This window comes from Balearica regulorum, chromosome 10, assembly GCF_011004875.1.
Source record: "Balearica regulorum gibbericeps isolate bBalReg1 chromosome 10, bBalReg1.pri, whole genome shotgun sequence".
Classification (NCBI taxonomy): domain Eukaryota; kingdom Metazoa; phylum Chordata; class Aves; order Gruiformes; family Gruidae; genus Balearica; species Balearica regulorum.
In genome coordinates, this window is record NC_046193.1 from 7,771,318 (window position 1) to 7,796,983 (window position 25,666).

General features: G+C 45.1%; 1 protein-coding gene across 1 annotated transcript in view; it reads left to right on the top strand.

The window, feature by feature from the left end:
- DNAH1 (dynein axonemal heavy chain 1) overlaps positions 1 to 25,666 on the top strand; it is a 71,551-nt gene that overhangs the window by 20,989 nt on the left and 24,896 nt on the right. The window contains exons 19-47 of the mRNA XM_075761926.1: positions 910 to 1,163; positions 2,058 to 2,270; positions 4,389 to 4,553; positions 5,263 to 5,384; positions 5,946 to 6,051; positions 7,141 to 7,320; positions 8,011 to 8,151; positions 8,811 to 8,974; positions 9,475 to 9,588; positions 10,195 to 10,383; positions 11,457 to 11,562; positions 12,633 to 12,746; positions 13,067 to 13,216; positions 13,695 to 13,781; positions 13,887 to 14,073; positions 14,189 to 14,280; positions 14,760 to 14,914; positions 16,593 to 16,770; positions 17,026 to 17,220; positions 17,870 to 17,989; positions 18,606 to 18,764; positions 19,058 to 19,162; positions 20,380 to 20,520; positions 21,037 to 21,197; positions 21,892 to 22,049; positions 22,178 to 22,351; positions 22,720 to 22,758; positions 23,849 to 24,027; positions 24,802 to 25,032. Of these exons, the coding sequence (XP_075618041.1) occupies positions 910 to 1,163; positions 2,058 to 2,270; positions 4,389 to 4,553; positions 5,263 to 5,384; positions 5,946 to 6,051; positions 7,141 to 7,320; positions 8,011 to 8,151; positions 8,811 to 8,974; positions 9,475 to 9,588; positions 10,195 to 10,383; positions 11,457 to 11,562; positions 12,633 to 12,746; positions 13,067 to 13,216; positions 13,695 to 13,781; positions 13,887 to 14,073; positions 14,189 to 14,280; positions 14,760 to 14,914; positions 16,593 to 16,770; positions 17,026 to 17,220; positions 17,870 to 17,989; positions 18,606 to 18,764; positions 19,058 to 19,162; positions 20,380 to 20,520; positions 21,037 to 21,197; positions 21,892 to 22,049; positions 22,178 to 22,351; positions 22,720 to 22,758; positions 23,849 to 24,027; positions 24,802 to 25,032 (4,379 nt within the window). The remainder of the gene's footprint in view (positions 1 to 909; positions 1,164 to 2,057; positions 2,271 to 4,388; positions 4,554 to 5,262; positions 5,385 to 5,945; positions 6,052 to 7,140; positions 7,321 to 8,010; positions 8,152 to 8,810; positions 8,975 to 9,474; positions 9,589 to 10,194; positions 10,384 to 11,456; positions 11,563 to 12,632; positions 12,747 to 13,066; positions 13,217 to 13,694; positions 13,782 to 13,886; positions 14,074 to 14,188; positions 14,281 to 14,759; positions 14,915 to 16,592; positions 16,771 to 17,025; positions 17,221 to 17,869; positions 17,990 to 18,605; positions 18,765 to 19,057; positions 19,163 to 20,379; positions 20,521 to 21,036; positions 21,198 to 21,891; positions 22,050 to 22,177; positions 22,352 to 22,719; positions 22,759 to 23,848; positions 24,028 to 24,801; positions 25,033 to 25,666) is intronic.

A 25,666-nucleotide genomic window follows, 5' to 3' on the forward strand; every position in this document is an offset into this window, starting at 1 on the left:
ACTAAGAATACCTTCTCATATTCATTGCAATATTCCCTGGCACCTGGTAGAATACATGCTTCGTCCTTGAGTCTGCCTTGTCTTTGCATACGACCTAGCAGGGAGTGTGAGGTGGCCCCATCCCTGCTGTGAGTGTGCAGAGCAACCACACAGGGGGTGATAAAAGGAGGCGCATGCTGGAGCCAGATTTTGGAAAGGAAGCAAGTCCCATGTTCTTTGCCTGTCCATAGCTTTACTCGCAATAGCACAAACTGAAAAAGAGCAGGATGTGAACAGTGTAGAAACGCAGGCTTCCAGGAGACTTTGTCCTTCCTCTGAGGCAAAAGTACCTTTGGCTCTAGTGTGGCCATAGGCTGGCAGGGTCTCTCCTGCCTGCTTTCCATTTCCACAGCTAGTTGTGATCCTAGCATATTTTTAGTTCCTATGCATAGTGTTCATCTTCTGTGTAAGGTGGCCTGAGCTGGAGCGTGAGATACCTCACAACCCGATCTTGTTAAGGAAGTGAAGATTTTGGAATGATGACCAGAGATTCTAAAATATCTGTTGGCAGATGGGACCATGCTTGGGCCCATATTAAGGAATTAAATTTGTTTGCTTCGTGTCTTCCAGTGAGCTCTAGGCTAAGGCACGCTTCTGCTCAGCATGGACTTGCCTGTAACAGACTTTTGGCTAACAGGCAGGTCTGCTTCTGGGAGCGGGCTTGAATCCTTGCTTAGTAGCCATGTAGGAGAGCCTTTGTGTCCTCATTACTTCAACCTGCATTTTCCAGTGCTCTCTCCTGCTGCTTACCTACTCCATACCATGTGTCTACAAGCACATCAGGCTTTAGACAACTTGTAGGAAGTTTCTTAAGGCAACTTCCTCACACACTGTTGTTGCTGATGTTGTTCTGTTTTTCCTCCTTGAAAGCCTGCCAGGGTGTGGCAATGGAGTTTCGAGACAAGATTGAAGAATTCAGACTATACGTCCCTTTAATTCAAGGGTTGCACAATCCTGGTATGAGAAACCGGCACTGGGAGATGCTGTCGGAAGACATTAACATCGATATCAAGTTAGAACCCAGTCTGACACTGGGTCGCTGCTTGGACATGAACCTGCTGGACCATATCGAGAGCATTACCAAAGTAGCTGAGATAGCTGGCAAGGAATACGCCATTGAGAATGTAAGGAGAGGGGGACTTTGGTTTTGGTTGCTTCTCAAATATGTTTCTGTTGAACAGGCATGAGCCTTGGCTCGTGTTCCTGTTGTCCCAGAGCATTAGACACATTCTGCAGCACAAGAAAAGAGGCTGCTGCCCTTAGAGAGGGAGGCAATGGCCACGCAACTGAATTCACACACTAGAAGAAGTCACTTTGCCTTGCATAGAATTTACAGTTGCAGCATAACAGTGCTGCCTGATGGTTCTGCTGATCCCCTGGTTGAGTCTCATGCTTCACTGTGGGATTAGTGACTGTTTAAGTTAAAATAAATTGATTGTCAGCATTCTGCCACTCAAACGTTATGTCAGGGAGATTAGCTGTGACTGGAAATGGAGATGGCAAATCCTTTAACATAGTAAACGTGCAGGGAAGACTTGCTGGCTCTGGAGATTCATAGGTTAGACTGTCTTTCAGCTTCAGTTCACCAGTTCAGATGTGACCTAAGATGGTCTTAATTGAAAGTCATTACCTTCTGGCAGCTTTTGTTCTCTGAAATCTCAGGTGAGTTCCCAACGGATACCCCTTTCATAAAGCCATCATTAACCATAATCCTTAATAGGCACTTCACTGGCAGCCTCTGTGCATCTAGTAGCGTAAATGGGCCTGGAGATGAAATTGCCCTTTTTTCCCCCACAAGGTATTCCTTTCAGGATAGCGTTGTGTTGAGTCCACAGGCAATGCAGAGGAAACGTGCTGTTGCTGTGTGTCATGCATTAAATACACAGCTGCAGTTTCCAGTGGAATCCAAGAGCAAAAATCTGTCACTTGCTAGAGAGGGGCATTGAGAGTTGTGGAAGCTGGGATAACCATCACACAGGTTGTACCTGAAAATTAAATTGCTTATCCCTCTGTTCCAGGCACTCAGCAAGATGGAGAGTGAATGGAATTCTGTTTTATTTACTGTGATGCTTCACAAAGACACAGATACCTTTATTCTGAAAAACACCGATGAAGCTTCTCAGCTCCTAGATGATCACATTGTCATGATTCAGAGCATGTCCTTCTCACCGTTCAAGAAAGCTTTTGAGGAAAGGATGAACACATGGGAAAATAAGCTGAAGATGACACAGGTATTGGTTTCTTACCTGCACACACGTGGTGAAGGCAGGCAGCTGGGCTGTGCTGCCATGCTTGAACATGGACACTGTGCGGCTGCTGCTAGGGAGCTGGGAGGCCAACTGTCAAGAGAATATCAGTCTTTAAAGAGCAAGAGGACCTGTCAGAGCCCTCTGACTCTGGTAAAAGAGAGGATAAACTCAGAACTTTATTCTGCAAACTGCAGCGATGAAATTCCAGCTCTTTTGCTGCCTATTGCAACATTTTTTGGTGGGGCCAGGACTCTTCTGTTGCTTTGAATAGTCCTACTGGCGTCTCTAATCATATTATACTAGGTTGATCTTGCGGATTCTTACAGGCCCTGTGAAATCCATGCTAATCATTCACATCTCAGTGTAGGAAAGCACGTGGAGGACTGCTGTTTAGAGCAGGATCTGGCAGACCGTGCCAGCACTTCTTCATCAGACCGGAACCTGAATGCTGAGCACCCAGCAGGACTCAGCCAGCAGAACAGCATTTTGCTGCAGGAGAAAAATCCCAGTACAAGTATCTGGCTGGAGAATTCTGTGTAAATGCTGGTGTTTGATGCACATAACTAAATTATTCCATTTATTGGTGCTTGCCATCTGGGTGTGCTTGGGCCATAGGCTGCCAGAGTGCTAGCCTTGTCTCATGAGGATACAGAAATGCTACTCTGAGCCCTAAGGCAGTAGGTGACATGGAGAAGTTCAGTTATTTACTGCGTGGTTTTGGCTGTGATGCTGTCCATGTTTTCACCCTGCCTTTTCGACTCCTTCTTTTGATTGCATTCATTCCTGTCACAAAAGGCTCACGAATCCCCTTCTGGGAATTGGCTTATCAGGGTTAGCTGATGGAGTACGGCAAACACTGTTGTCTGTATTACTGGAAAAACTCACCTCTTGCTAGATCAAGTGGCTGCCTGTGCTCAGGGAACGGTAGATAGCACTGTGTGACTAAGGCAGTCTGAAAGGGAGTCAAACACTTGAGCTGCTTTGCAATGTTGGGCAGATTCCCCATACCTTCCAATCTCCCATGCCTGAAAATTAGGTTCTGCCAACCTAATTCTCTTGCTCCTTTGAATGCCTGACAAACAAGGTTTCCTGTCTGGTGTCTAACTTAAATGTTTAGCTTTTCATTCATTCTCTTAATTCAGAGTGTTGTTCAAAGATCTTTTCATGGATTGTTCTGTAGGCAAGGCTGGGGCTGAGGTACATCAGGCAGGAGGGAGGATATGACAGAATTGCAGAGTCTGGCTTATTTTATTTGTCATTCTTCTTTGCCAAAAAACCTCTTTTCACAAAACAAAATCCCCATCTTACTGTGTGCTGACATTATGCTATCTTCTGTAAAATACAGAAACACTAGCCACAGAAATTTGACCTAGCACCACAAAGTCTCTTTGAGCTTTAGTATTGGCTTACACATATTTCTAAACTAACCCCATTAAGCTAGTGGGTGTTGGTTCTGATGTCTGCTGACAACAAAGGGGATTGCTAGGAAATTGTTAATTATTTGGGAAGGAAATTCCAAAATTCCAGCTCCTGATGCTGCAGGTAGATTTTAGAGTTGTGGAAGGTTTAAGTGCAGCATCACCTTTTCTTTTTTCTTTTTTCTTTTTTCTTTTTTCTTTTTTCTTTTTTCTTTTTTCTTTTTTCTTTCTTCTTTCTTCTTTCTTCTTTCTTCTTTCTTCTTTCTTCTTTCTTCTTTCTTCTTTCTTCTTTCTTCTTTCTTCTTTCTTCTTTCTTCTTTCTTCTTTCTTCTTTCTTCTTTCTTCTTCTTTCTTCTTCTTCTTTCTTCTTCTTCTTCTTCTTCTTCTTCTTCTTCTTTCTTCTTTCTTCTTTCTTCTTTCTTCTTTCTTCTTTCTTCTTTCTTCTTTCTTCTTTCTTCTTTCTTCTTTCTTCTTTCTTCTTTCTTCTTTCTTCTTTCTTCTTTCTTCTTTCTTCTTTCTTCTTTCTTCTTCTTTCTTCTTTCTTCTTTCCTCCTTTTTTCTTTTTTTCTCCTTTTTTTTCTTTTTTTTAAACCCATTCTGTGTTTAAAAAAACAGTTTGAATGGTTTTGTTGAACAGGTTCATAGCATGGTGTCCTGATAAGCAATTCTTACTTCTCACTAGGATGTCCTAGAGGAATGGCTGAACTGCCAGCGCTCTTGGCTCTACTTGGAGCCCATCTTTAGGTCAGAGGACATCAAAAGACAGCTCCCGTTGGAAAGCCAGCACTATGAGGCCATGGATAAGGACTGGAGGAATATCATGAAGAATGCTAATGAAAACCCTGAGGTATGTGCCTTGATGAAAGCCAGTGCAGGTATCCCAAGCTCCTTGGAGCTGTGCTCACACAAGCACTGCCTTTGAGTCATTGTTTTTGTAACGATGTGGGCATGAGCAGCGCTGTATAAACCATGCAACCTTGCCCAGGGGCAGCGTGCTAGGTTCCTTCTCTTGGAACTTGGCCTTTTGTTCTGATGTCCAAACAGACAGAGTCATTCCTTGTGATGCCTCGCACCGAGCGTTCGGCCCCACTAGATACCTTCTCCTCAGTGCACGGACTCCCTGCCTCCTATGACTCTTGTAACTGGCCCTGCTATAATCCTAATCCATAAAATAACTCCTTCAATTCCTCCTCAAGACTGGCTCTTTAAATTGTTCAGAGCCATTGTTTTCACCTGTTTCTGTGTCCTGGTAGCAGTGCTCTGCGCTCTTCTGTTCTCCAGTCTCCATCTCCCAGGACTCCATCACTATTTGTATTCCATATTACAAATGTTGGTATTTAGGAGAACTCAGAAATGTGCTTGTCACGTCCGTAAGCGCTGTTTCCCTTCCTTGCCCACAAAGCTCACACCTCTCCAAATCCCTGTGAAAGTACTCCTCTGAATGAGTCATTTAAATCCTATCAGTAACATCGCTGGGCAACCCAATTATCTCCACTGCCTTATCTCCCACATGCTCAGAATACTGATGCTTCCTCTGTTCTCCATTCTGTTTATAGGTGATTTCTTTGTGCCCTGATCCTACGCTACTAGAGAACCTGCGAAAATGTAACAAACTACTCGAACTTGTGCAGAAAGGGCTGAGTGAATATCTGGAAACCAAGAGAGGCGCTTTTCCCAGGTAACCCCAAATGTTAGTGGGCTGGATCACGCTCCCTGGTTCAGAAAATATGAAAGGAGAGGCTCACTCCAGTTCACTCTGCCAAGAAAGAGCAAAACAAACTAAGCTTAGGATATTGTCATGACACTGCAAACATAAGCAAGGCTGCGCCTTTTAAGTGCTGCCATCTGATGGGGAGAAAACAGGCAGACACAAATGTTGTGAGTTAGGGCAGTCTGGTGGCATCGCTGCATATCTGTGCCTCATCATCTGTCTAGAGTGAATGAGGTAAAATGAAAACCTCCATGTAACTCCATCCCTTATTCCTGAAGGAATACTTCTTTGATACTCATTTAAACCCACTTTGCATGGGAATAACTGACTTTTGCAAATGGAGAAGTCTTTTTCTATGGAAAGGTAGGTGGCTGGACTCTGGCTGCTACTATCCTGCACAAATACAAAGAGATCAGTGAGCAGTCAGAAACTGTCTCAGCATTAGGCTCGTTCCTGATCTTACCAGGACATAGCCCTTGATGCTGCAGTAAAGAGAGCCTCCCCTCATGCCTCACTCTGTGTTTCTAGGTTCTACTTCCTTTCAGACGATGAGCTGCTGGAAATACTGTCTCAGACAAAAGACCCCACTGCTGTACAACCTCACCTCCGCAAATGCTTTGAGAACATCGCACAGGTAGGCAAAGCAAGCACCCTTTGGGAAGCCGGTGTCATGGGAACTTGGAGGCATGCTGAGATCTGGAGGAGTGTTCATGTTCTGCTGTGTGGAAATGTATCTCCTGGGAACCTGTAACTGTATGTAGGCATTGCAAGGTGCTGTCTGCCGTGCAGTGGGATTCAAGCAACCTCATTTTAGACATTTCAAAGCCAGACATATGCCTATGAGCTGGGCACCCTCAATTGTTTTTTAGACAATGAGGGGAAAATAGGCATCTGCAAAGGGCAACTTACAGAAATCCACTTAGATACCCATCTTAGGCAGAGAAGACACTTCCTCTGGAGATGTCTGTCCTTCCTGCCGTGGAGGCCAAAAGAAATAGCTCAGACTTAGCTGTCTGCTCACAGGCACCTGGTTAGGATGGCATCCCACTCTTGCTGACAGCGTCAGGAGGAACAAGGAGTGAACAAGCCTGAACTAAATTAAGTTTCTGCCTTCATCCCTACTTAGGAGCTGTGGCTAACCTGGCTATTTTTGCTCTTTATTATTCCTAATGGACTTCAGACTCCATGGCTAGTGTCACACGTTGCACCACCATGATACTCAGACACTAAAATCAATCTCCTAGTCATTAGCCTGGGAAAATAGAAAGGAAATTGAACTGGAAACCTGGTGCAAAGCCATTGGAATAAATAAGGGCACTTTCAGTGATATGCTGGGGCATTGGAGAAGCTGTTAAAATTTTACTCTTAAAACGGGGCACTCTGACCTCAAGGGAAATTATTTGAATCTACAGTATTGAACAGGAAACAAAGGTTTGAATCCTAGACAGGCAATGAGAAATGTTCATCCTACCTATAATTTGATTTGCTTCACTCAAGTGAAACCAGCAGTGTGAATCTCTTGTTTTCATACGATCATCCTCCATTTTTTGGAGAGGTCATTTTACACTTCTGTCGCACACTTTATTATCACTATTGACAACCCACTTTGGCACCAGATTTATAATGATCATGCACCACTGCAGCTGCTTTCCCCCAGTGGCAGGAAGGCAGGGATAGAAAGGAAATCCTCCATTCACATCTCCTGTTACGTATCTTCCATTAGCTACTGTTCCAAGAGGACCTACAGATCACACACATGTACTCTGCTGAAGGAGAAGAGGTGAAGCTGTTTGTTCCCATCTGTCCCACTGAAAATGTGGAGGACTGGCTGCTGGAAGTTGAGAAATCCATGAAGGCCAGTGTACGGGACAACATAGAAAGATCAATTGGTGTTTATCCAGAGGTAAGAGTTTTATGACAGACTGGCAGGTCTCTGATGTCTTGGTTCCAGGCTTGCCATAGAGGTCACCAGCGATAGGACTGTTGAATTTATGATGTTCTACTAGTTTTAGAACACAAATTTTAATCCAACTGTGTGTGGGTCAAGTGCAGAATGCACAAATGAGCAAGCAGCTAATGGTCCAGAAGAATGCAAACCCTTCACACTCACTCAACAGCCACTCAACACTTCCCAGTGTCATAGAACAACCCTCTGTGAATCCATTTCTCTTCCTCTCTCCAGGCCACTTCCTTTTTATAAGTATCTACCCTCTTTCTCACATAGTATGCTGGTGAAGGCAGCCAAGGCACTGTGAACTATTGGTTTCAGTCATTTCATCAGGGGATGCATCTTAGGTCTGGTTTCTGTGTAAAAGCCATGCTGGTAGAAAATCTAAATTTTTATTTGTTTGGGTCTAGGGAGGGAGAAAGGCTGAAAAAAGAAAAGGCCTCAGATATTTCTGTTACTGTTTTCTACTCAGCCTGAAAATTTGAAACTAGAAAAGTTAGAACAGGCCAGAGGAGGGGAAACATTCTTTTGGGTCTTACAGGTTAATCTCAGAGCAGGGAGACATAGAAATAATAATTAAAAAAACCCCCAAACCCAACATTGTCTTACCATTGTCTTTTTTTTTTCTTCTGTCTGCTTTTTAAGACTCCACGTACTACATGGGTCTTGCAGTGGCCTGGCCAAGTGGTCATTGCTGGCTGCCAAATTTTCTGGACAAAGGAGGTGTCTGAAGCTCTGGAAGCTGGAGATTTGTCCAGCAGGCTTTTCCCACAGCTGAGTACTCAGGTATGAAAATGAATGTAAGGGTGAGACTTTACCAGATGGAGACTTTTCAATCATCAGACCTTAGATAACTTATAAATACAGTCAGGACAATACTGTAGGAGAAACAGAGATGCAGTCCTGCATAGCACAGCTCAAAACCAGGTAAAAAAACAGATTCTTATCATCTTAATCATTAGGATATTTGTCATCATAAACCTCAAATAATCTACAGGACTGATAATATGATCATTACCTGAGGACAGAAAGAAGGTGAAAGATAACTTCTCCAGAGTCACCCAAGAAGTCAAAGGTGGGGGAGAACTGAAGTGATGGACAGTAGAAATCAAAGTGAAACTGCATCCTTCATATCTGTTCCATACATCTAATCACACCTAATACCTGGGAGATATGGTATCCTCAGCTCTAGGCCTCATGGCAGCTCTCTTTCGTTTCACCTGAACATGGTGATGGTGTAGGCAAAAGTCAGCTCTGAGCCTGCCCTGAGCAGTGTGTACTTTCTGAGCAGTCGTTTGTATCTCTGACAAGAGAAGAGGCAGAAGTTGCCTGGACACATCCTATGATCTGGACTTAGGATATCATAAGTTTGATTGCATTGTGTTAGTACAGCCTGGGTCTTTGGGGTATGGATTGCTTCAGAGTACTTTCCTTTCCTTACCCAGCTGGGCAATTTGGTTGCCCTGGTCCGTGGAGAATTGTCTAAGATACAGCGAGCAGTGTTGTCAGCTCTTATTGTGATTGAGGTCCACGCCAAGGATGTTGCAGCAAAGCTGATTCAGGAGAATGTGACAAGCATGAATGATTTTGAGTGGATCTCCCAGCTCAGGTAGAGACAACAGCTATTGAACCTCACCTGGCCTCCCTGGCGAGCCTTCATTCTCCTTACCCATCAGCCATGTCCATGACAAATGGAAACAAGAGTTTGCATAGTCTGTAAGCAGTATTCATGACCTGCCTCTAACGTCCCTGTGAGGAATGGGATTGAAGTCTGATAAGGATGCCAGTTCTGAGGCATCTGAGACAGACCTGGTTTGGATGGCATCCACTTTGGCAATATAGACTAAGCCATACCATGGTGTTTCACAGCCTCACTGTGAAAAGGCATGCATCCGGCCCAAGGAGGAGTGTGATGCTTGATATAACACCTAATTTGAGGTTCTGTGAGAACTCCTGTCCACCCTGTTGTGTTACCTTATCCTTTCTTCTCCTGAGAGGGAAATCCTATGACATGCAAGTCTCCAAACCTGCAGGCTGTAGTCTTATGAGCTGCTGTATTGTCTGCCAGCCAGCGTTTGTCTTTCTGATCTCATGTTCACTCATCATTAGATACTACTGGATGAGGGGGGACCTGTACATCAGGGCTGTCAATGCTGAATTTATCTATGGCTATGAATATCTGGGGAACAGTGGCCGTCTGGTTATCACACCCCTCACTGACAGGTAAGGAGATTGTTTTCTGCGTAATAAGTGTATTTTTTTTCTGTATGAACAAGCCTCATGTGGGATTAAACTGAGGATCTGACCATGCTGGTCTTACTGCTTAATGTATGTAAATAGAAACCATTTGTACAGTAAAGGACTACCTGAGACAAGGACATAGGAACACTCTGGCATTGGTTCTACTGTATTCCTAGTGATCAGTGCTCAGACTGATTGCTTTCCCTCTCCTGATTCTTAATGTGGTGTTCTGACTCATATAAAATGCCCACCTGATAGCTAAGGAGCTTTTCTACAAACCAGTAGATAGGGGAATGTAATGCTCTAGAATATGCAGCAGCAATAATAGTTATACCCTTTTATAACTGTCCTTTTTCTGGAGAGTGAATTTGTAGGCAGTGGCAGAAGAATTTATCCGTGCAGGCCCCCATGAATACTAATCAAGGCCACATAGCTAACTCCTTTGCAGAGTGCTGCATATCTAAGCAGTTCTGCACAATAATAAAGGATGGATTCCTAACCTGTCTCCAGCTGGAGAGATCATATGTCTCCATTACTGAAATTAGTAGTAGAAATGCTTTTCATCATCTGCTCTCTTCTTTGTTGTAGATGTTATCTGACGCTTACAGGAGCTCTGCACCTGAAATTTGGAGGAGCACCTGCAGGACCAGCAGGAACAGGCAAAACAGAAACAACAAAAGACCTGGGGAAAGCACTAGCAATCCAAACTGTAGTGTTCAACTGTTCTGACCAGCTTGACTTTATGGCAATGGGAAAGTTTTTCAAGGGACTAGCCAGGTACAATGAAGTGCTGTGTGTCATTATTGAGGGGCAGGGAGGATACAGGATTGCTGGCCACTGGGAATTGGTGGGTATTTTTCATAGCAGCACAAAAGAACAAGCAAAGCCCTAGTAAGGGGGTTACTGTATTCCAGAATAAGCAAAGTTACAAAATTCTTGCCAGAAGGGAGGGACAGTTGAGACAATTTAAAAAAAAAAAAAAGAAAAGAATAAAAAGAAATCCTGTTCATTTAAGGCAAAATTAAAATGCTTTGCACCAATCCACTATTAGACACCTGTGCAAATGTGTGCAGTTCTGGCCTTTGTTTTAATATCATACACGTTGGACTGAGATTCAACCCACAAGCTGCTTAATCTTAAGAAGGAGAAAATCTGCTGAGTGTATCCAAAATTGAGCAGCCAAGAGAGACTGCTCTAAGCCTTGAGGGATCCTCTCAGAGAAGCTTCTCTTTTCTCTACATTTCAAACAGAGCTGGTCCAATTAGTCTGTTGCACACTGGTGAATCTGAATTAGTTACTCCAACAAAAGCTGATACTCTTTTCTCAGATGTTGTCTTTGTAAGTAATTTAACTTCTTTCTTAAACCATGCCTTGTGGGAAGATCACCTTCCTCATATACACGCTTCCAGCTTTATACGTAGTCTTCCAAGCTCTGAAAAATGAACTTAAGAGATGTCTAAATTGTAACTGCTACACTTATAGCTCAGATAGAAACCAGGAATTCAACACAACATCTCCTTCAAGCCTGAATCTGTAACATGCACAATTTGTCCCAGGCTGTAGGATCAGATATTGCCATGATCTTGCAGGGACCATGCACCTTCTCACTCACCATGTGGCCTGGGATTCGTAGTCAGGGTGAGGGGCTACAGCCCCTTCCACTGTACCAGTACACTGTGGCTCTGTCACTACCTGCTGTGGGACGTTAGGGGCATTTATGTTCACTTCTTGGCTCTGTGCAGCCTCCCCAGTATGTGGATTTATAGTTTCTAGATCTAGCTGAACTTTTGACTGCAAGTTTGCTCCTGTGTGATGCTCCTGACTCCCCTCATTTTCCCTTCCTTGCCCAGCTCTGGTGCATGGGCGTGCTTTGATGAGTTCAACCGCATTGATATCGAGGTGCTGTCTGTGGTGGCCCAGCAGATCACAACCATTCAGAAAGCACAGCAGCAGAGGGTACGTAATGAACATGTGGATGCAAAGCCAGACAAAAAAATTCTCCACTTGAGCTAGTCAAGGCAAGTCCTTGTCTTTGCATGCATCCTCAGGGAGGACCAGCTTCACTGCTCAGGGGCAACTGAGACAGACAAATTTGAGTTTGAAGAGGTATGAGTAATGCCCTAGCTGTCGCGCGTCGTATCAGGCCATTACATAGTCACCATCCTGGGTGGATTTTGTAACCTCACCCTAGTCTGTGCTGCCACAGTTGCCCACGCTCTCACAGGCTGAAGTACTTCTCAGCTTGAGCTGCAGTGCCAGCAGACTTTGGTGTGAGAGACACTCTGATACAGATCCACTGAGCTGATACAAATTGGAGCTGTGATAAAGGCAGCCAGTGTTCTGCCATGAGGTGCTCAGCACCACATTTGTCTTAGTGTGTTATCCAATTTTTAGTGGATTCACAAAACCCAATATGTGCAGAAATATGCATACTAATGCAACGCAAAGTTGCAATGTAAAGTGAATTGTTGGCTTTATGTGGAGACTCAGCTGTCAGCCAGTCTAGCAGGCAGCCTCTGCTTTGTTCTCTGGAGACCTGGAGGGGTTAAGACCTGAATCTCCTTGACTTTGACTTGGAATTAGAAACTTGCTCTCCGTGAATTCTTCTGCATTACTTTATCCCCCATCTGAAATTACTACCTACACAGCTTTAAAAAGGATTTAGATTTCTCTTTTCCCAGAATTAATTCAGGTCTAAATTCTACTGCATAATAAATGGAAAGATGTTTGTTTACAGCTGGAGGGATAGAAATCTGTTCAAGAGCCAAAAAGAAAAAAAAAAATTATTCTATCAGTAAATCTTCCATGAGCCCAGTTTCTTCAACAGGGAGAAACACTGCTGGTGATACTGGATTCCTGCAGGGGAACCAGATTGAGCCACTACAGTTGTGGGCAGCTGTGTGTATCCATGCTTGATAATTTAACTACTGAAAGCCATTGTTTTCCTCTTGGAAGATTCTGTTACATAATTTAATTTGCAGGTCAGGCTTTGTTCTTTGAGAATGATCATATTTTTAATTTTCTAGGTGGATCGCTTCATGTTTGAAGGCACGGAGATCCCACTGGTCCCATCCTGTGCAGTCTTCATCACAATGAACCCAGGGTATGCTGGGCGTACTCTACTGCCCGATAACTTGAAGGTAAGGAGTGCAGACTGCATAGACAGAAAGAAGAGGGGTGATGCAGGTGCTGGATGCTACACAGACCACCTTGTCTATGACAATGATTAGGGTGTGATGCTTTTGGAAAGCTTCTAGGATAATTTTGAGATTTGAATCACATCTGTAAGCAAATGGCACTCCTTGGATTGCAGTCTGCAGGCATGCTACCCTGACAAGTGCCAGGCACACTCATGCTGTGTTCTCTAAACAGTCTGGGATAGATACTCAGTCTTGTCAGTTTGCTGGAAAAAGCAAGAAACAACAATGTTTTGATCTTGTGTTGGAACGGTATGTTTCAGGCCCTCTTTCGTCCTGTGGCTATGATGGTCCCAGATTACTCCATGATTGCTGAGATCTCACTCTACTCCTTTGGGTTTAATGAAGCCAAAGTCCTTGCAAAGAAGATCACCACAACATTCAAACTATTGTCAGAGCAGCTCAGTGCCCAGGTAGATGCCTTAATGTCCATCATTGTTTTTTAAATGTGAGGCTTTCTCAGCCTAGGCACAAAGTGGATGATTCTCTTGGTGCCTTGTATAACAAAAAGGTCACAAAACCCATTCTTCATCTACCTCTTTCCTTTCTAATTCACATTTCTCCTCCTGTGGCTGGACTTGCACTCGCTTTCAGTCCTAGTTAGGATTACAATGGCAGGACAGTTGAGCCAAGCAGTCCTGCCCTCCTCGCTCCATCAAGGATTTTTCATCGTCCAGTTATTCCCATCTTCCTCACTCATAGTCTGTACAGCTGAGGACTAGTTACTTGTTTGAAGGATCCTGAGAGCAGACTTAGATGAAGAGGCAGTTGTTCTGAAGGCAAAACTCTCATTTCTCTTTTCTTACCTGCTAACTGAGTGCATGCATATGTTTGCTTTTTTAGGTGATCCTCCTGTATCTGATGACATTGTTTCCTCTGTGCCTTTTCCAGGACCACTATGACTTTGGGATGAGAGCTGTGAAGACTGTCATCTCAACAGCCGGCAACCTCAAAAGAGAGAATCCAACTATGAATGAGGTAAATGTGCTTATACTTCACACTGTCATAGACTTGTGTGGCCTCTTCTGCAGCCACATAAGAGAGGCAGGATCTCTGAAGTTCTGAGTTCGTAAATCTTTGCAGGAGCTGATCTGCCTGCGGGCTATCAGGGATGCCAATGTACCCAAATTCCTGCAGGATGACCTCAAGCTCTTCAATGGTATTGTCTCAGATTTATTTCCTAAGATCAGAGAAAAGCCTGTCAATTATGGCATCCTGGAAGAAGCCATTCGCCAATCCTGCATCAAAGAGAATCTGAAGGATGTTGATGGTGAGGGGAAAGGTTCTCCACAAGTTTCCCCTGTGCCTGGGCTTTTAGTCCAGTGCTCTGCCCTATGAAAGATACAGCTGGTCTCAGATCCACTTGGCATCATCTTCCTCTGCAGGTTTTGTGACTAAATGCATCCAGCTCTATGAAACCACTGTGGTTCGGCATGGCCTTATGCTAGTGGGGCCAGCAGGCTCGGGGAAGACAAAGGTATGGTTGAGACACAGTGCTGGCCCCAGCAAACCGTCACCTGCCTAGTGATGCAGGGGGTTAAGCTTCACAGAAGACTCACACTCCGGCATTTCCAACTTCTCTCAGATAGAAGTCAGGGGCCCAAGATGCTGCCTTTTAGTATTGATTTATAGCCATGGGGAAGTATATTATTAGCTTACTCTTTCGGGTTGGGAGGTTAGACTGAAGTTTATTAGCTCTGCTGCAAATTTCTGAGGCTGAGACATACTTTGACATCTCAAGATGCTTCAGGCCTCTTGCAAGGGAGATCTAGCTTCCTCCCACTGCATCTGGAATGCTTTATTCCTGTCAACACTGCCAGGCAACTCCTTACTATGATATTATCCTTTACTACGCCTCCTTTCTCACTGCCTTTTGAATGCAGTTGCTGTGAGAGCAAGTGGCTTTGTTGTTATGGAGCCATGGCAGTTAACTCTCTTGCTCTCCTGCTTTTGCAGAGTTATGAAGTCCTGGCAGCTGCAATGACGTCACTGAAAGGTCAGCCTGCAGCCAGTGGTGGGAATTACGAAGCAGTCAGCTACTTTGTGCTGAATCCCAAATCCATCACAATGGGCCAGCTTTATGGAGAGTTCAACTTGCTAACGCATGAGTGGTAAAGTACAAAACCTGCTTTCCTTCCCTCCAGACGGGAAACGTTTTTCTTCTGGTTTTACGCGTCTTCTCTTCAAGGCTGAGAATCATTTAGGATAGTGGCATAAAACCAGAAGCGATCAAGTCCTTATCCTCACCAAGCTACAATAGCCAGTCACGGTGATTTAAGCTGACATCTTTTATTGTGTGCTTGCCCCAGCTGCCAGCACATGCCCAGACAGTTACTGCAGCTCAGCTGGCAGCATTAAACTGCATAACAAGGAATAATTCAATTGCTTTGGAGCACATGCCCCTGCTGTAAGATACAGCAGCTTAAAAACACTTGCTTTGCTTCTGAAGAAAAGTGACCTCTGTGCTGTGCACTTGAATTGTTCTGTGTAAATACACTGGTGGCCTTGAATGATGAGGGATGACTTTCAGGCATAAAGGGGTATTTCATTCCCGTTACCAGGGCTCCTGCTTGCTAACACGGTTTGGAAGCGAAAACCAACAGCCCATTTGCCCTCTTGACAGCCAGGTCCTACTGCTTATGCTTCCATATGTGACCTGAGGTTGACTTTGCAGCTCACTTTATCCAGAAGCTAAGGTGTGAGAAGCAGTGTGAATCTCCCTTTGGCCCTGTCACCCACCACTTGCTTAGGAGCAAAGCTAAATACTGTGTTCTGTAAAACCAGGGAAGCTAAATAAATATGAAACTAACTGCCTCTAGAAAAAGTGCAAGCAAGTAAACATTACAGATGCTGAGACCCAGAGCTTCCCAACGTGGGCTCTGATGCGTCTTTACTGAAGGACATTTTATAGGATATTCCAGTTAAGTTCGACAGTTTATTTATGATGTGACTCTGGCAGCACACAGACACGTCAGCATGACAAAAAGAAAAATACAGCCGTCATGTAAAATGTATTTACAGACAAATCCATCTGTTTTAATCAGCTGAGCTTTAGAACAGACTGTTTTCCCTTGATCTCAGTAACAATACCCTGGAATTCACTAGCACTATAAAAATAACAAATAATTATTTAATAATGGGAGTATAGTCCAGGGCCTTAATGGAAATTGCACTCCAGGTTTCCATGTACTGCTTAAGTTCTTGCTCTCAACAGCCAGTGTTCCTTGTGTGTCTGTTCGCCTGTTCACTAGCTCCAGCACCACCTGAGTTCACAGGCAGCTGAACTGGGGAACTTCAGTTATAAAGAGGGTAGAGTCATGCTCTTTAGCCTGGATTCATCTTCCTAACCTATAGTTACCCAGCTGACACATCTGAATTAGCAGAGTAGCTGTTCTGAGTCTCCCTTTACACTTGGTGAAAGAGAGGCACCTCCACAGAGCAGGTAACCCACCTGTGACCTGAACTGGATGCTAGCAAGGTCTCTGCTTTTCACTGAGGACAGAGATGTTAAAGGGAAGCTTGGCATTTTATAGTTGGATGACATGAAGTCCAGGTCCTAATGCCCAAAGAAACTGTCTCATGGTGCCACTCAGGCTGAGATGTATGTCTCAGTAGAGAAAAAGAATGAGATGGACCTTTTTGCAGCTCATCAACAATTGAGGCACAGGTATCCTTGGGCACACGAACCAGGGTAAGATTCTGGCTCTGTTGCCTTATATGGTGGAAGCTTTGCCATTGATTTCAGCAAAACCAGAATGGGCCAAGCCCTGCCTTCCTCCCACCTTTCAGGACAGATGGGATCCTTTCCTCACTCATCCGGCGGGGAGCTGCGGCCACTGACACCAGCAAGAAGTGGTACATGTTTGATGGGCCAGTTGATGCTTTGTGGATTGAGAACATGAACACGGTGCTAGATGACAATAAGAAGCTGTGTCTCAGCTCAGGGGAAATCATCAAGCTGACAGAGGTAACTCATCCCTCCTGCTTTTGCTGCCTGTTGTCCTTCCTCCCTCTTAGAACAGACTTGCCTTTTACATTCCATTTGATGTCTGTGATGGACTTGTATGGAAATTGGTGTCTCGGTAGCAGCCCTGTGCTGGCCAGACCTCTGCTGTACCGTACAAATGCGACAAAAAGAGGGCTCATGCAACAGAGGAAAAGATTTCAGATTCACCAACTTTTGCTGAAAGGTCCTTGCTTTCTCTCCTTTTGCAATTTCCAGAGCATGACCATGATGTTTGAAGTCCAAGATCTGGCTGTTGCTTCCCCTGCCACAGTCTCCCGCTGTGGCATGGTTTACCTGGAACCCAGCATCTTGGGGCTGGAGCCCTTCATTGAGTGCTGGCTGAAAAAAATCCCAGGCATCATGCAGCCCTTCTCACAGCAGCTAGCATCTCTCTTCAGGAGATTCCTCAAGGTGAACTACTATGCCATTCCAGCCCTTCCATGGCTTGGAGCTTGTCAGCTGAGATCTCAGCTAGCCCAGACTTGCCAAGGCCTGGATTTAAATGCCATTGTGGGAACACTTCAGACTACCAGTATGCAAACTGCTCTCTGAATTTCTTGGGTTTAATAGAGGTTATTCACTGATCCCTACAGGTGTGACTTAGTCTTATTGGTCATTATAGTTTGCTTTATTTCATTTTAAAATTATCTTCTGGACAAAATCATCCCTGGTGCAGCTCCATTGCTTACAGTGGAGCTACTCAAGGGAGAAAGTTGTAAGAACAAGTCTTGTTATTTCGATTCTGCTCCTAAGCCACTCTTTTAGTGAATAACCCAGAGCTGCAAAGGAAAGAAAGCTCTGAAGGGAGCAAACCACTTAATAGCAGTGATGGCACAAGATGCATGTCACTGTTGCACGGAACCGAAAGGCAGGCCCAGAGCTTTCTTGTGGTTAAGACTAAACCAAGGAGTGGGAAATGGCAGCCATTCTCAGTCATACCCTCCATGCTAAACCTAGCCTGCAGGGAGGTGAGGAGAAACCAGAACCCTAGGAGATTAAAAAAAAAAAAAGTCAAATGTGTTGGATGGTGACAATGAGCTGTTCCTGCCTCTCCTTACAGGAGGCCATCAGCTTTGTCCGGAGGTTTGTGAAGGAGATAATTGCCTCAACGGACAGTAACCTCACAAGGAGCCTCCTCATGCTCTTGGAATGTTTGTTTCAGCCTTTCATTCCCATTGAGGTAGGATTTTGCTACAACTATCACTCCTGTGTGCCTGTGACTCTTGAGGGCATTAAGTCACGCAGAGGGTTAGTCACCAGAGAACAAGGTGTCAATGCAGAAAGGTCATGCTGTAGCTCATCTCTGTGGCAGAAGGTAATACAACATCCTGCAAAGCACAGGTAAACCTGGAAGGATTATGCTTTGCCCACCGAAAGAGCAAAAGATAAGCTCCATGCCTACCAGGCTGGAGGGAAGAGGTTCACTTTTATTTATAGCGGAGGGAATTGGAGAATGAGTGGAAAGCAGAGATCAGAGCTAAGCAGCAATGCACTTCAGATTGCGAGTCTTTTGAGAATTAGTATTGAGAAGGCTGGACAACTTTCAAATTAAAAACCAAAGACTAAATTCTTCTCCAAGCTCCTGTTGCGTGACATTAGTTCAGCAAGGGGAGTCTCTCAAGCACACCAATGAAACAGCAAGTTTTAATCCACAGAATACATTAACAAGGCCTGTGAAAAACTGGCTAGAAAAAGCTACATAGAAGCTGAATAGAATTAAAAGCATATTAAGAAGTCTGGGTTTCGTGTACCTTGTGTGCCTGAGAATTTTACTTCTGCTCTTCTCTGGTTCTCAGGGAATTAGGATGATTCCCCAGGAGAAGTCAGCTCGTATCGCAGAGCTGATTGAACCCTGGTTTATATTTGCCTTGATCTGGAGTGTGGGCGCTACCGGAGATTCCCAAGGCCGCATGGCCTTCAGCTTGTGGCTGAGGGAGAAGATGGCAAAGGAAAAGGTGAGTAAAGGCAAAGCAGATCCTCCCTCGTTATAGAGAAACTAGTAGTGAGGAATGGGGGTCAGAGCTTCTGGAATGCCTGAAGGCTTTGGATGGGCTTCCTCTTGCGATCTGGTATACCAGATCTGCTTCACACTTCAAGAGACCCCTGGAGCTGGAAGATCTGGGAGAGACACTTGACCTCCCTGCTCTGGGCAGCATCCCGTTACTAAAATCTTTCTTGCAGTGGTGCAGATCCTCGTGTGAATTCAGCTGAGTGGCAGCCAGGTTTACCACAGCTTTATTCCCCACAGATCCAGTTACTTTTCCCAGAAGAAGGACTGGTTTATGACTATAAACTGTATGATGCTGGGCTTAGCAGTGCTGAAGATGATCTGGACGAGGAGGTCATTAGGGAGGTAAAACACTTCCAACTCCCAAGTTGGGAAATCTAGGGGGAGGGACCAGGAAGCAAAACAGGATTTGGTAGGATCTTCTCATCTAGGGCAAATAAAAAAGGTCTATAGGAACCAAGTGAGAATGTTTAAAGTGAAATCAAGCTTTTCATTGAAGGAAGAAGGCAGTTTCTTGCCCTCCAGGTTGTGAAGCAGATCTTTCAAGTCTGAGCCAAAGGCTGGTCAATTCAGACCTGAGTGCTTCTGCCAGTGCTCAGGAAAGTGAGAGGGCTCTACAAGTGTAGCTGCTGCAGGAGGACAGGGAGAAGCTCAGATAGAAAGGTCTGTCTGTGTTAGAAGGCAATGCACAACAGCAGGAGAGCTGTGTGCAGCAGAGGCTGGAGGAGGAGCAAGGCAGACAAATACACCATCTTTTTCACAGGAGACTGCAGAGCAGTAGGGCATGCGAGGCCCATCTGACTGATAGTCACCAGCCCCTGGGCTGAAAGAAAAAAAAATTTTTAAAAAGAGGAAAAATGTTTCCCCTTCTTACAGAGCAAAGTAAGGAGCCCTACATGAACATCAGATGCTTAGCAGAAGCTGCCAGCATTATCTCTGTGGGAAGGCCACACAGGGGGGTCAGGAATGCAGATTTTCTCAGTGTTCTCCAGCACATCCCTGACAAAACCTCTATCTCACTTGTATAGTGGCCTCTGGGGGGTTAGTCTGTGACTGATTCTAGCACAAATCACCCATGTCTTGTACAAGTACAAAACCTCCATGTGTCTCTGAGTGCAACACAGGTGATGGCACCAATCATGAAGATAGGATCCCAGCTAAGCCCTCACTGGCCCTCTGCCATGGGGGCACTTACAGGGTAGGTCAGCTTAGGACAGAATTCCCATTCTTGAGAATATCACAAGTGCCCTCTGTTCTGAAAACTGGGATCAAAGGGGGATGGAGCAAGTAGGTTGCTGCTGGGGCAATGATCCCTAACTCCTGGGCTACCTCCCAGGCTGCCTCCCTCCCGAAGGAAATGAGTCAGGCACTCACAGGCATTGCCATACAGGAAGGTATAGGTGGCAAGACTAGACAAAGGGGCTGGAAACCTGAATTCCTCATCAGAATCTGAGCTACCACACAAGGAGCTGTGATGGGGAGAACACAGCAGAAATACTGTTTTCCTGTTCCTGTGGGGGATAGATGCAACCACCCCCTCTAAACACACCCATACTTTTCAGGTGTGCTGGGAGAAGTGGCTGGACTCTACAGCAAAGTTCACCATGGTTCCTGATACCAACTTCTGTGACATTATTGTGCCCACGATGAACACAGTCCGAATGGCCCATCTGCTGGAACTGTTGCTCACAAACCATAAGCCAGTATGTGCCCAGCCTTGTCTTTGATTTTTTTGATTCAACCTTGTTCTCTTTAACGGGGCACCTTTTCCTCTCCCAGTGCAGTCAGAACCTAACAGCAACCTGATACCTTTAGATTATTTCCCACTCATGGATTTGTATTTCCCTGCTCAAAAACTGTGCCTAAGCAACAGGAGTTCTCCATTCAGTCCCCAGGCACCATGCCAGTGCCAGAAAGGAGTATCAACTCTCAGTTGCGATTCCTGGATCCCCTCCCCACCACAATGATAGCCCATCACCATCTGTCTTTACCTGTTTGCTGTGGTTCCATTTCATGCTTCTTTGGTTAGATTCCTTCCACGCAAAGAGATCTGTTACCTTGAACAGCTGTCCTTTCGGCACAAGCAAGCCTTCTGTCCTCTCCCAGCCTTCGAATGCCTAAATGAGCAGTAACCTGCATTTCCTCCAGCAAATGTCAGAGAGCTGGGAAACACAGACTGTGTGCCTACAGTTATGCTGCATTGCTGGTTGTACTTCTAGGTTCTCTGTATTGGTCCCACTGGCACAGGGAAGACTCTCACAATTACAGACAAGCTTTTGAAGAACTTGCCTCTCAGATACGTCACCCACTTCCTGATGTTTTCAGCACGCACCTCTGCCAACCAAACCCAGGAGCTCATTGACAGCAAACTGGATAAGAGGCAAGTTTCCTTTCTGTGTTTGCAAAGGCAGTATCTCTGAGTTCAGTGTTTCTATTAGCTTGGTCATTTAGTTTCATCCCAAGACCTGAAGGTGCCACAAGCACATACAGCTGTGGATAAAAAATAGGACACACAGCAAATCTGAGCTGGAATTGTGAGAGCCAGTAATAACTTGATACAATGGCAGGAAAGTGAGAAGGATTAGTGAGGATCTGTAAAAATTGCTCCAATTATAGTTATTCCAGAAATATTGCATTTCACAGCACAGGTGTTTGGAAACCCTCCTGTGGGATCAAGAAGTTGATAAGGGGAGAAAACGTGGCTGCTAACCCCCAGTCCCACTCCTCATGGTTAGCAGCTTCCCTTTTTCCTTCCTGATCAGCCACTGGTTTGAAATTTCCAACAGATTTATGGCCTCAAGCTTTGCTTTCATTTGCACCCATTTATTCATTGATAGTGTGCATTAAAAGGCAAAGTTTCACTCATGTTTGGAAAGAAGCCATTGCCTCAATCATTGCTCTGGATCTTTTCTGTGCAAAGACCCATATAAAGGGGTATACGGAGTATAAGCGTAAGGATAGCTGAATCTGCTGACCCACGAAGCCTCTGGAGAAAAAACTGCTTTTGCATCAAGTTAGGAGTACCTTTGCAATAGGAGTTGCCCTGTGTCCTTACGTGGTTTCTGTACTTACAGGCGGAAGGGTGTGTTTGGGCCTCCGGTTGGGCGGTACTTCATATTTTTTATTGATGACTTGAACATGCCTATGCTGGAGAAATACGGTGCTCAGCCACCCATCGAGCTGCTGCGGCAGTGGATGGACCACCAGGGCTGGTACGACAGGAAGAAGATCGGTACGACCCAAATCCTTTGCCCAGTACTCTTGGCAAAAGTTGGCCTGTTGATAGATATACATACTGCTGTGGAGATTTGTGCCAAGGGTTTTTAGTTAACATTCATTCCTGATTTTGCACTCTTCAAGGTACTTTTAAGAAGCTGGTAGATATTAATTTTATCTGTGCCATGGGACCTCCGGGAGGGGGAAGGAATGCTGTCACTCCACGCCTCACCCGCCATTTCAACTACCTCTCCTTCACGGAGTTGGAGGAGAGCAGCAAGAAGACTATCTTCTCCACCATCCTTGGCAGCTGGATGTGTAAGTTCTGCAGACAACTGCCACCTTCTCATGTTGCCAGTCAACTCAATGATAATAGAGGTAGAAAGGAGAGGAATTAATATTGGTGATCTGATCAAAGTGTTGGAAGCTGGAACTTGCATTAATTTTGAAGATGCTTTTGGGAAAGTGTTGTTTGAATCTTAGCAAACAGAGAACTTATACACTGTTTAGTCTTAGAAACAAACTCTGCTGGTGCAAATCAGCAAACTTCAACTTTGGCTTTCACAGTTTCTTAAGGTATCCCAAAGCCTAGGCCTTTCAAAGAGGATTTTGTTTGTGATAGATGATGCAGATATCCTTCACCTCACCAAGTAAAGCAGTAACCCAGGTTTTCTGTCTTTTTCTAGCTGGACTCCTAGGAGAAAGAAGTTACAGAGATCCAGTGCGTAAGTAAGAGCAGAAACATATGAGAGAGAGAGACTGAACAGAACAAGCTGATGGGCACAGCATGGCACAGCTTACCTGTGCTTTCAGCAGACAGACACTTGCCCAGACAACAGCCTTCTGTGGAAGCAGAGCCTTCTGTTACTCTCCATCTGCTGCAGCCTGTGGACAGCTGAGCAGGGAGGATCTAAGCATGGTGCTACAGCCACCCAGAAAAAAGGGTTCATTTGGAGTGAAATGAGTCCTGTTATATTTGACAGGGTGGAAATTTAGGATCATCTTTGCAAATGTGCCCTCATCTGCAAATCTGCCAGTAGGAAGGGATGAGAATAGTGGGCTATGAGGGAAGCAGAGCTTTCTGAGTGCTTGCAATATTCACAAGCATCAGTACCTGACTATGAGCTCAGGTGCACACTAAGGCATCTAGCTGTGATTTAAAAAGAAATGAAAGAATTTTGGAAATAACTGAAAAAAGTGCAAAATGCTAGGGTGTCACATGGCTCTACTTCCCCAGGAGTGTTTGTAATGAACTTGATTGGGAAAAAAAAAATACGTATTTTATGCTCTAAAACTGGCAGCTGTGTTTAAATCTTGCCAGACTATTGCATAAGAAATTATTCCTCAGTGGCTTTGCATTTGCCGAGCTCAATGAATTGCAAGGCGGTTTAGCTAAGAGGGCACTCACACCTTCTGGCTTAAAAGTAGCTGAGACTCCACTGAGGGAGTAGGGAAAAAAAAAACCCCAAACCCACACCTATCTGGAGTATTTCAGGTAGGCACCAATTATCTGCCTGGCAGTGTCTCCTCTCTCCCTGGGGTACATGGAGTCTTAACATCACAGAATTGTTTTGATTGTTTCCTCCCCAGATCTGATGCCTTTTGGGTGGGAAACTCATTGGGAAACTGTCCACTGCAGTGAGCAGGTGCTTGATCAGGTCCCCACTCAGTCTCTGCATAAGAAAGCAGAAGAAAAAAGTGTTCCTGGCCAAGTCCTAGCAACACCTTTGCCACTCAGTGCCACCTGACTAGCATGAGAAGCTAGGACCTTCTCATCTCAGAGTCACCACCTTGGCATCTCCTCTGTCTCTGCAGCAGGAGCACTTGCAGTCAAAGACTTGAACGAACCTTTGGTTGATGCCACTATCTATGTGTATTTGACCATCACATCCCAGCTGCTGCCCACACCAGTGAAGTCACATTACACCTTCAACCTGAGAGACCTCTCCAAGGTGTTCCAGGGCATGCTCATGGCTGAGCCCAGCCAGATTGAGGTGAGTCCTCCCATCAGCACAGCCGGGGGAAGACCAGAAGTGTTCCAGTTCAGGCCTCAATGTCTTGAAGCTGCATTTTGGTACTGTTCAGTGAATGTGGTGACCCTCTCTTTGGCTATTAGTAAACAGACCTCTTCCTGCCACCCCAGCCCTCCCTTGGTGTGGAAGCAGGTGGATGACCACAGAGAGTCAGGACAACGCAGCCCAGCCATTCAGGGCTGGATGGAGCCATAGGGGGACCACACAGGGAAAGAGGTGTTGTCCTGTTCCCCAGCTTGTAGCAATGGAGGCCTCTGTCCCTTCGGCTCTCCTGAGGACCTTGCTCTGGCTCCAGCCTAGCCAGTAGAGATTGACTTACCACAGGAAGTACTTGGGACCCTGGTTCTGTGCTACACCAGAATAAAAGGATATTTCCAAAAAGCGCAAGAACTTCTGAAAACAGTAAAACTTAAATCAAACTGGGGGAAAGATAAGGACAAACAATGTGAAATTTAAATCTCTCAAAGAAAGCCTGACATATGGGCAAATAAAGGAGGGATTAGCTGCTGAAGCTGTAATGAGCTCTCTGCAAAGCAGCTGTTTTGACAAGAGCTGTTTTTTTTCAGAAGAGAAGGGAATGCAGCTTCCTCCACCCAGTTCTTTCTCCACTCCAGCTGCCTTCTAGCAGAAGTGGAGTTGGCCACATGCTGGGCAGGAACCAGCTTTCCCGACAGCAAGGCTTTTCAAACTTCTCTGCTTTTCTCATGGGCGTGTTTTGTTGGGATTTCCTACCAGAACAAACAGCACCTGCTGAGACTGTGGTACCACGAGAACTGCCGGGTCTTCCGTGATCGCCTGGTCAGCAAGGAGGACCAGACCTGGTTTGACAACGTGATGAAGACTATGATGGAGGAGATGGACACCAGTTTTGAGGAGGTTGTCCCCTCCCAGCCAGTTTTGTTTGGGGACTTCATGGAACCAGGTGCCAATATCAAACTGTACAAAGCAATTGACAGCCAGGAGAAGGTAAGGACCTGGGGAATCATGATGCTTCCAAGTCTTCTGAAAACAAAACAGTTAATAGTAACCCTGGGGCTGCTTGAATTGAAGGTGCCTGGAATCACAAACCCTCCCAGGGCTCTCCTGTGAAATCCTACCCCAGACATGGATTGTGGCTGCATTTGGTGCAATGGGAAGTTGAGGCAGAACAAGCTGTCTCTGGGGGCAGCCTGCTATGCCAAATTTCCCAAGTGAGCTGCACTTGGGACTGAAAAGTGAAATTTGCTGGAAGGAAATGGCACATTACCCCCAAACAATACTACTTTTGCCATTAAAGACTTCACAATTGACCTTTACAAGTAATTAATGCTACTGCCAGATTCTCTGTTGGAGAATATACTGTGAGTACTTTGGTAGTGATAATTAAGCAAAGGCAATGAGCAGTGTGTTTTGTACTCATTATCAGAAACAGATGATTATCCTGTTGTCTCTCCTCTTGTGATAGCTGTGCGGCAAAGACTGGTAATTAACCGAGCATTCCAATCTCTTTTGCAAAGTAGGTAGGCCTGTCCCCCACTGAGGTGAGCACAGCTGAGACAGCCAGACTTAACAAGCTGCTGCTGCAGAGTCCACTGATGTGCCCAGGACTCTGGCTTCTAGG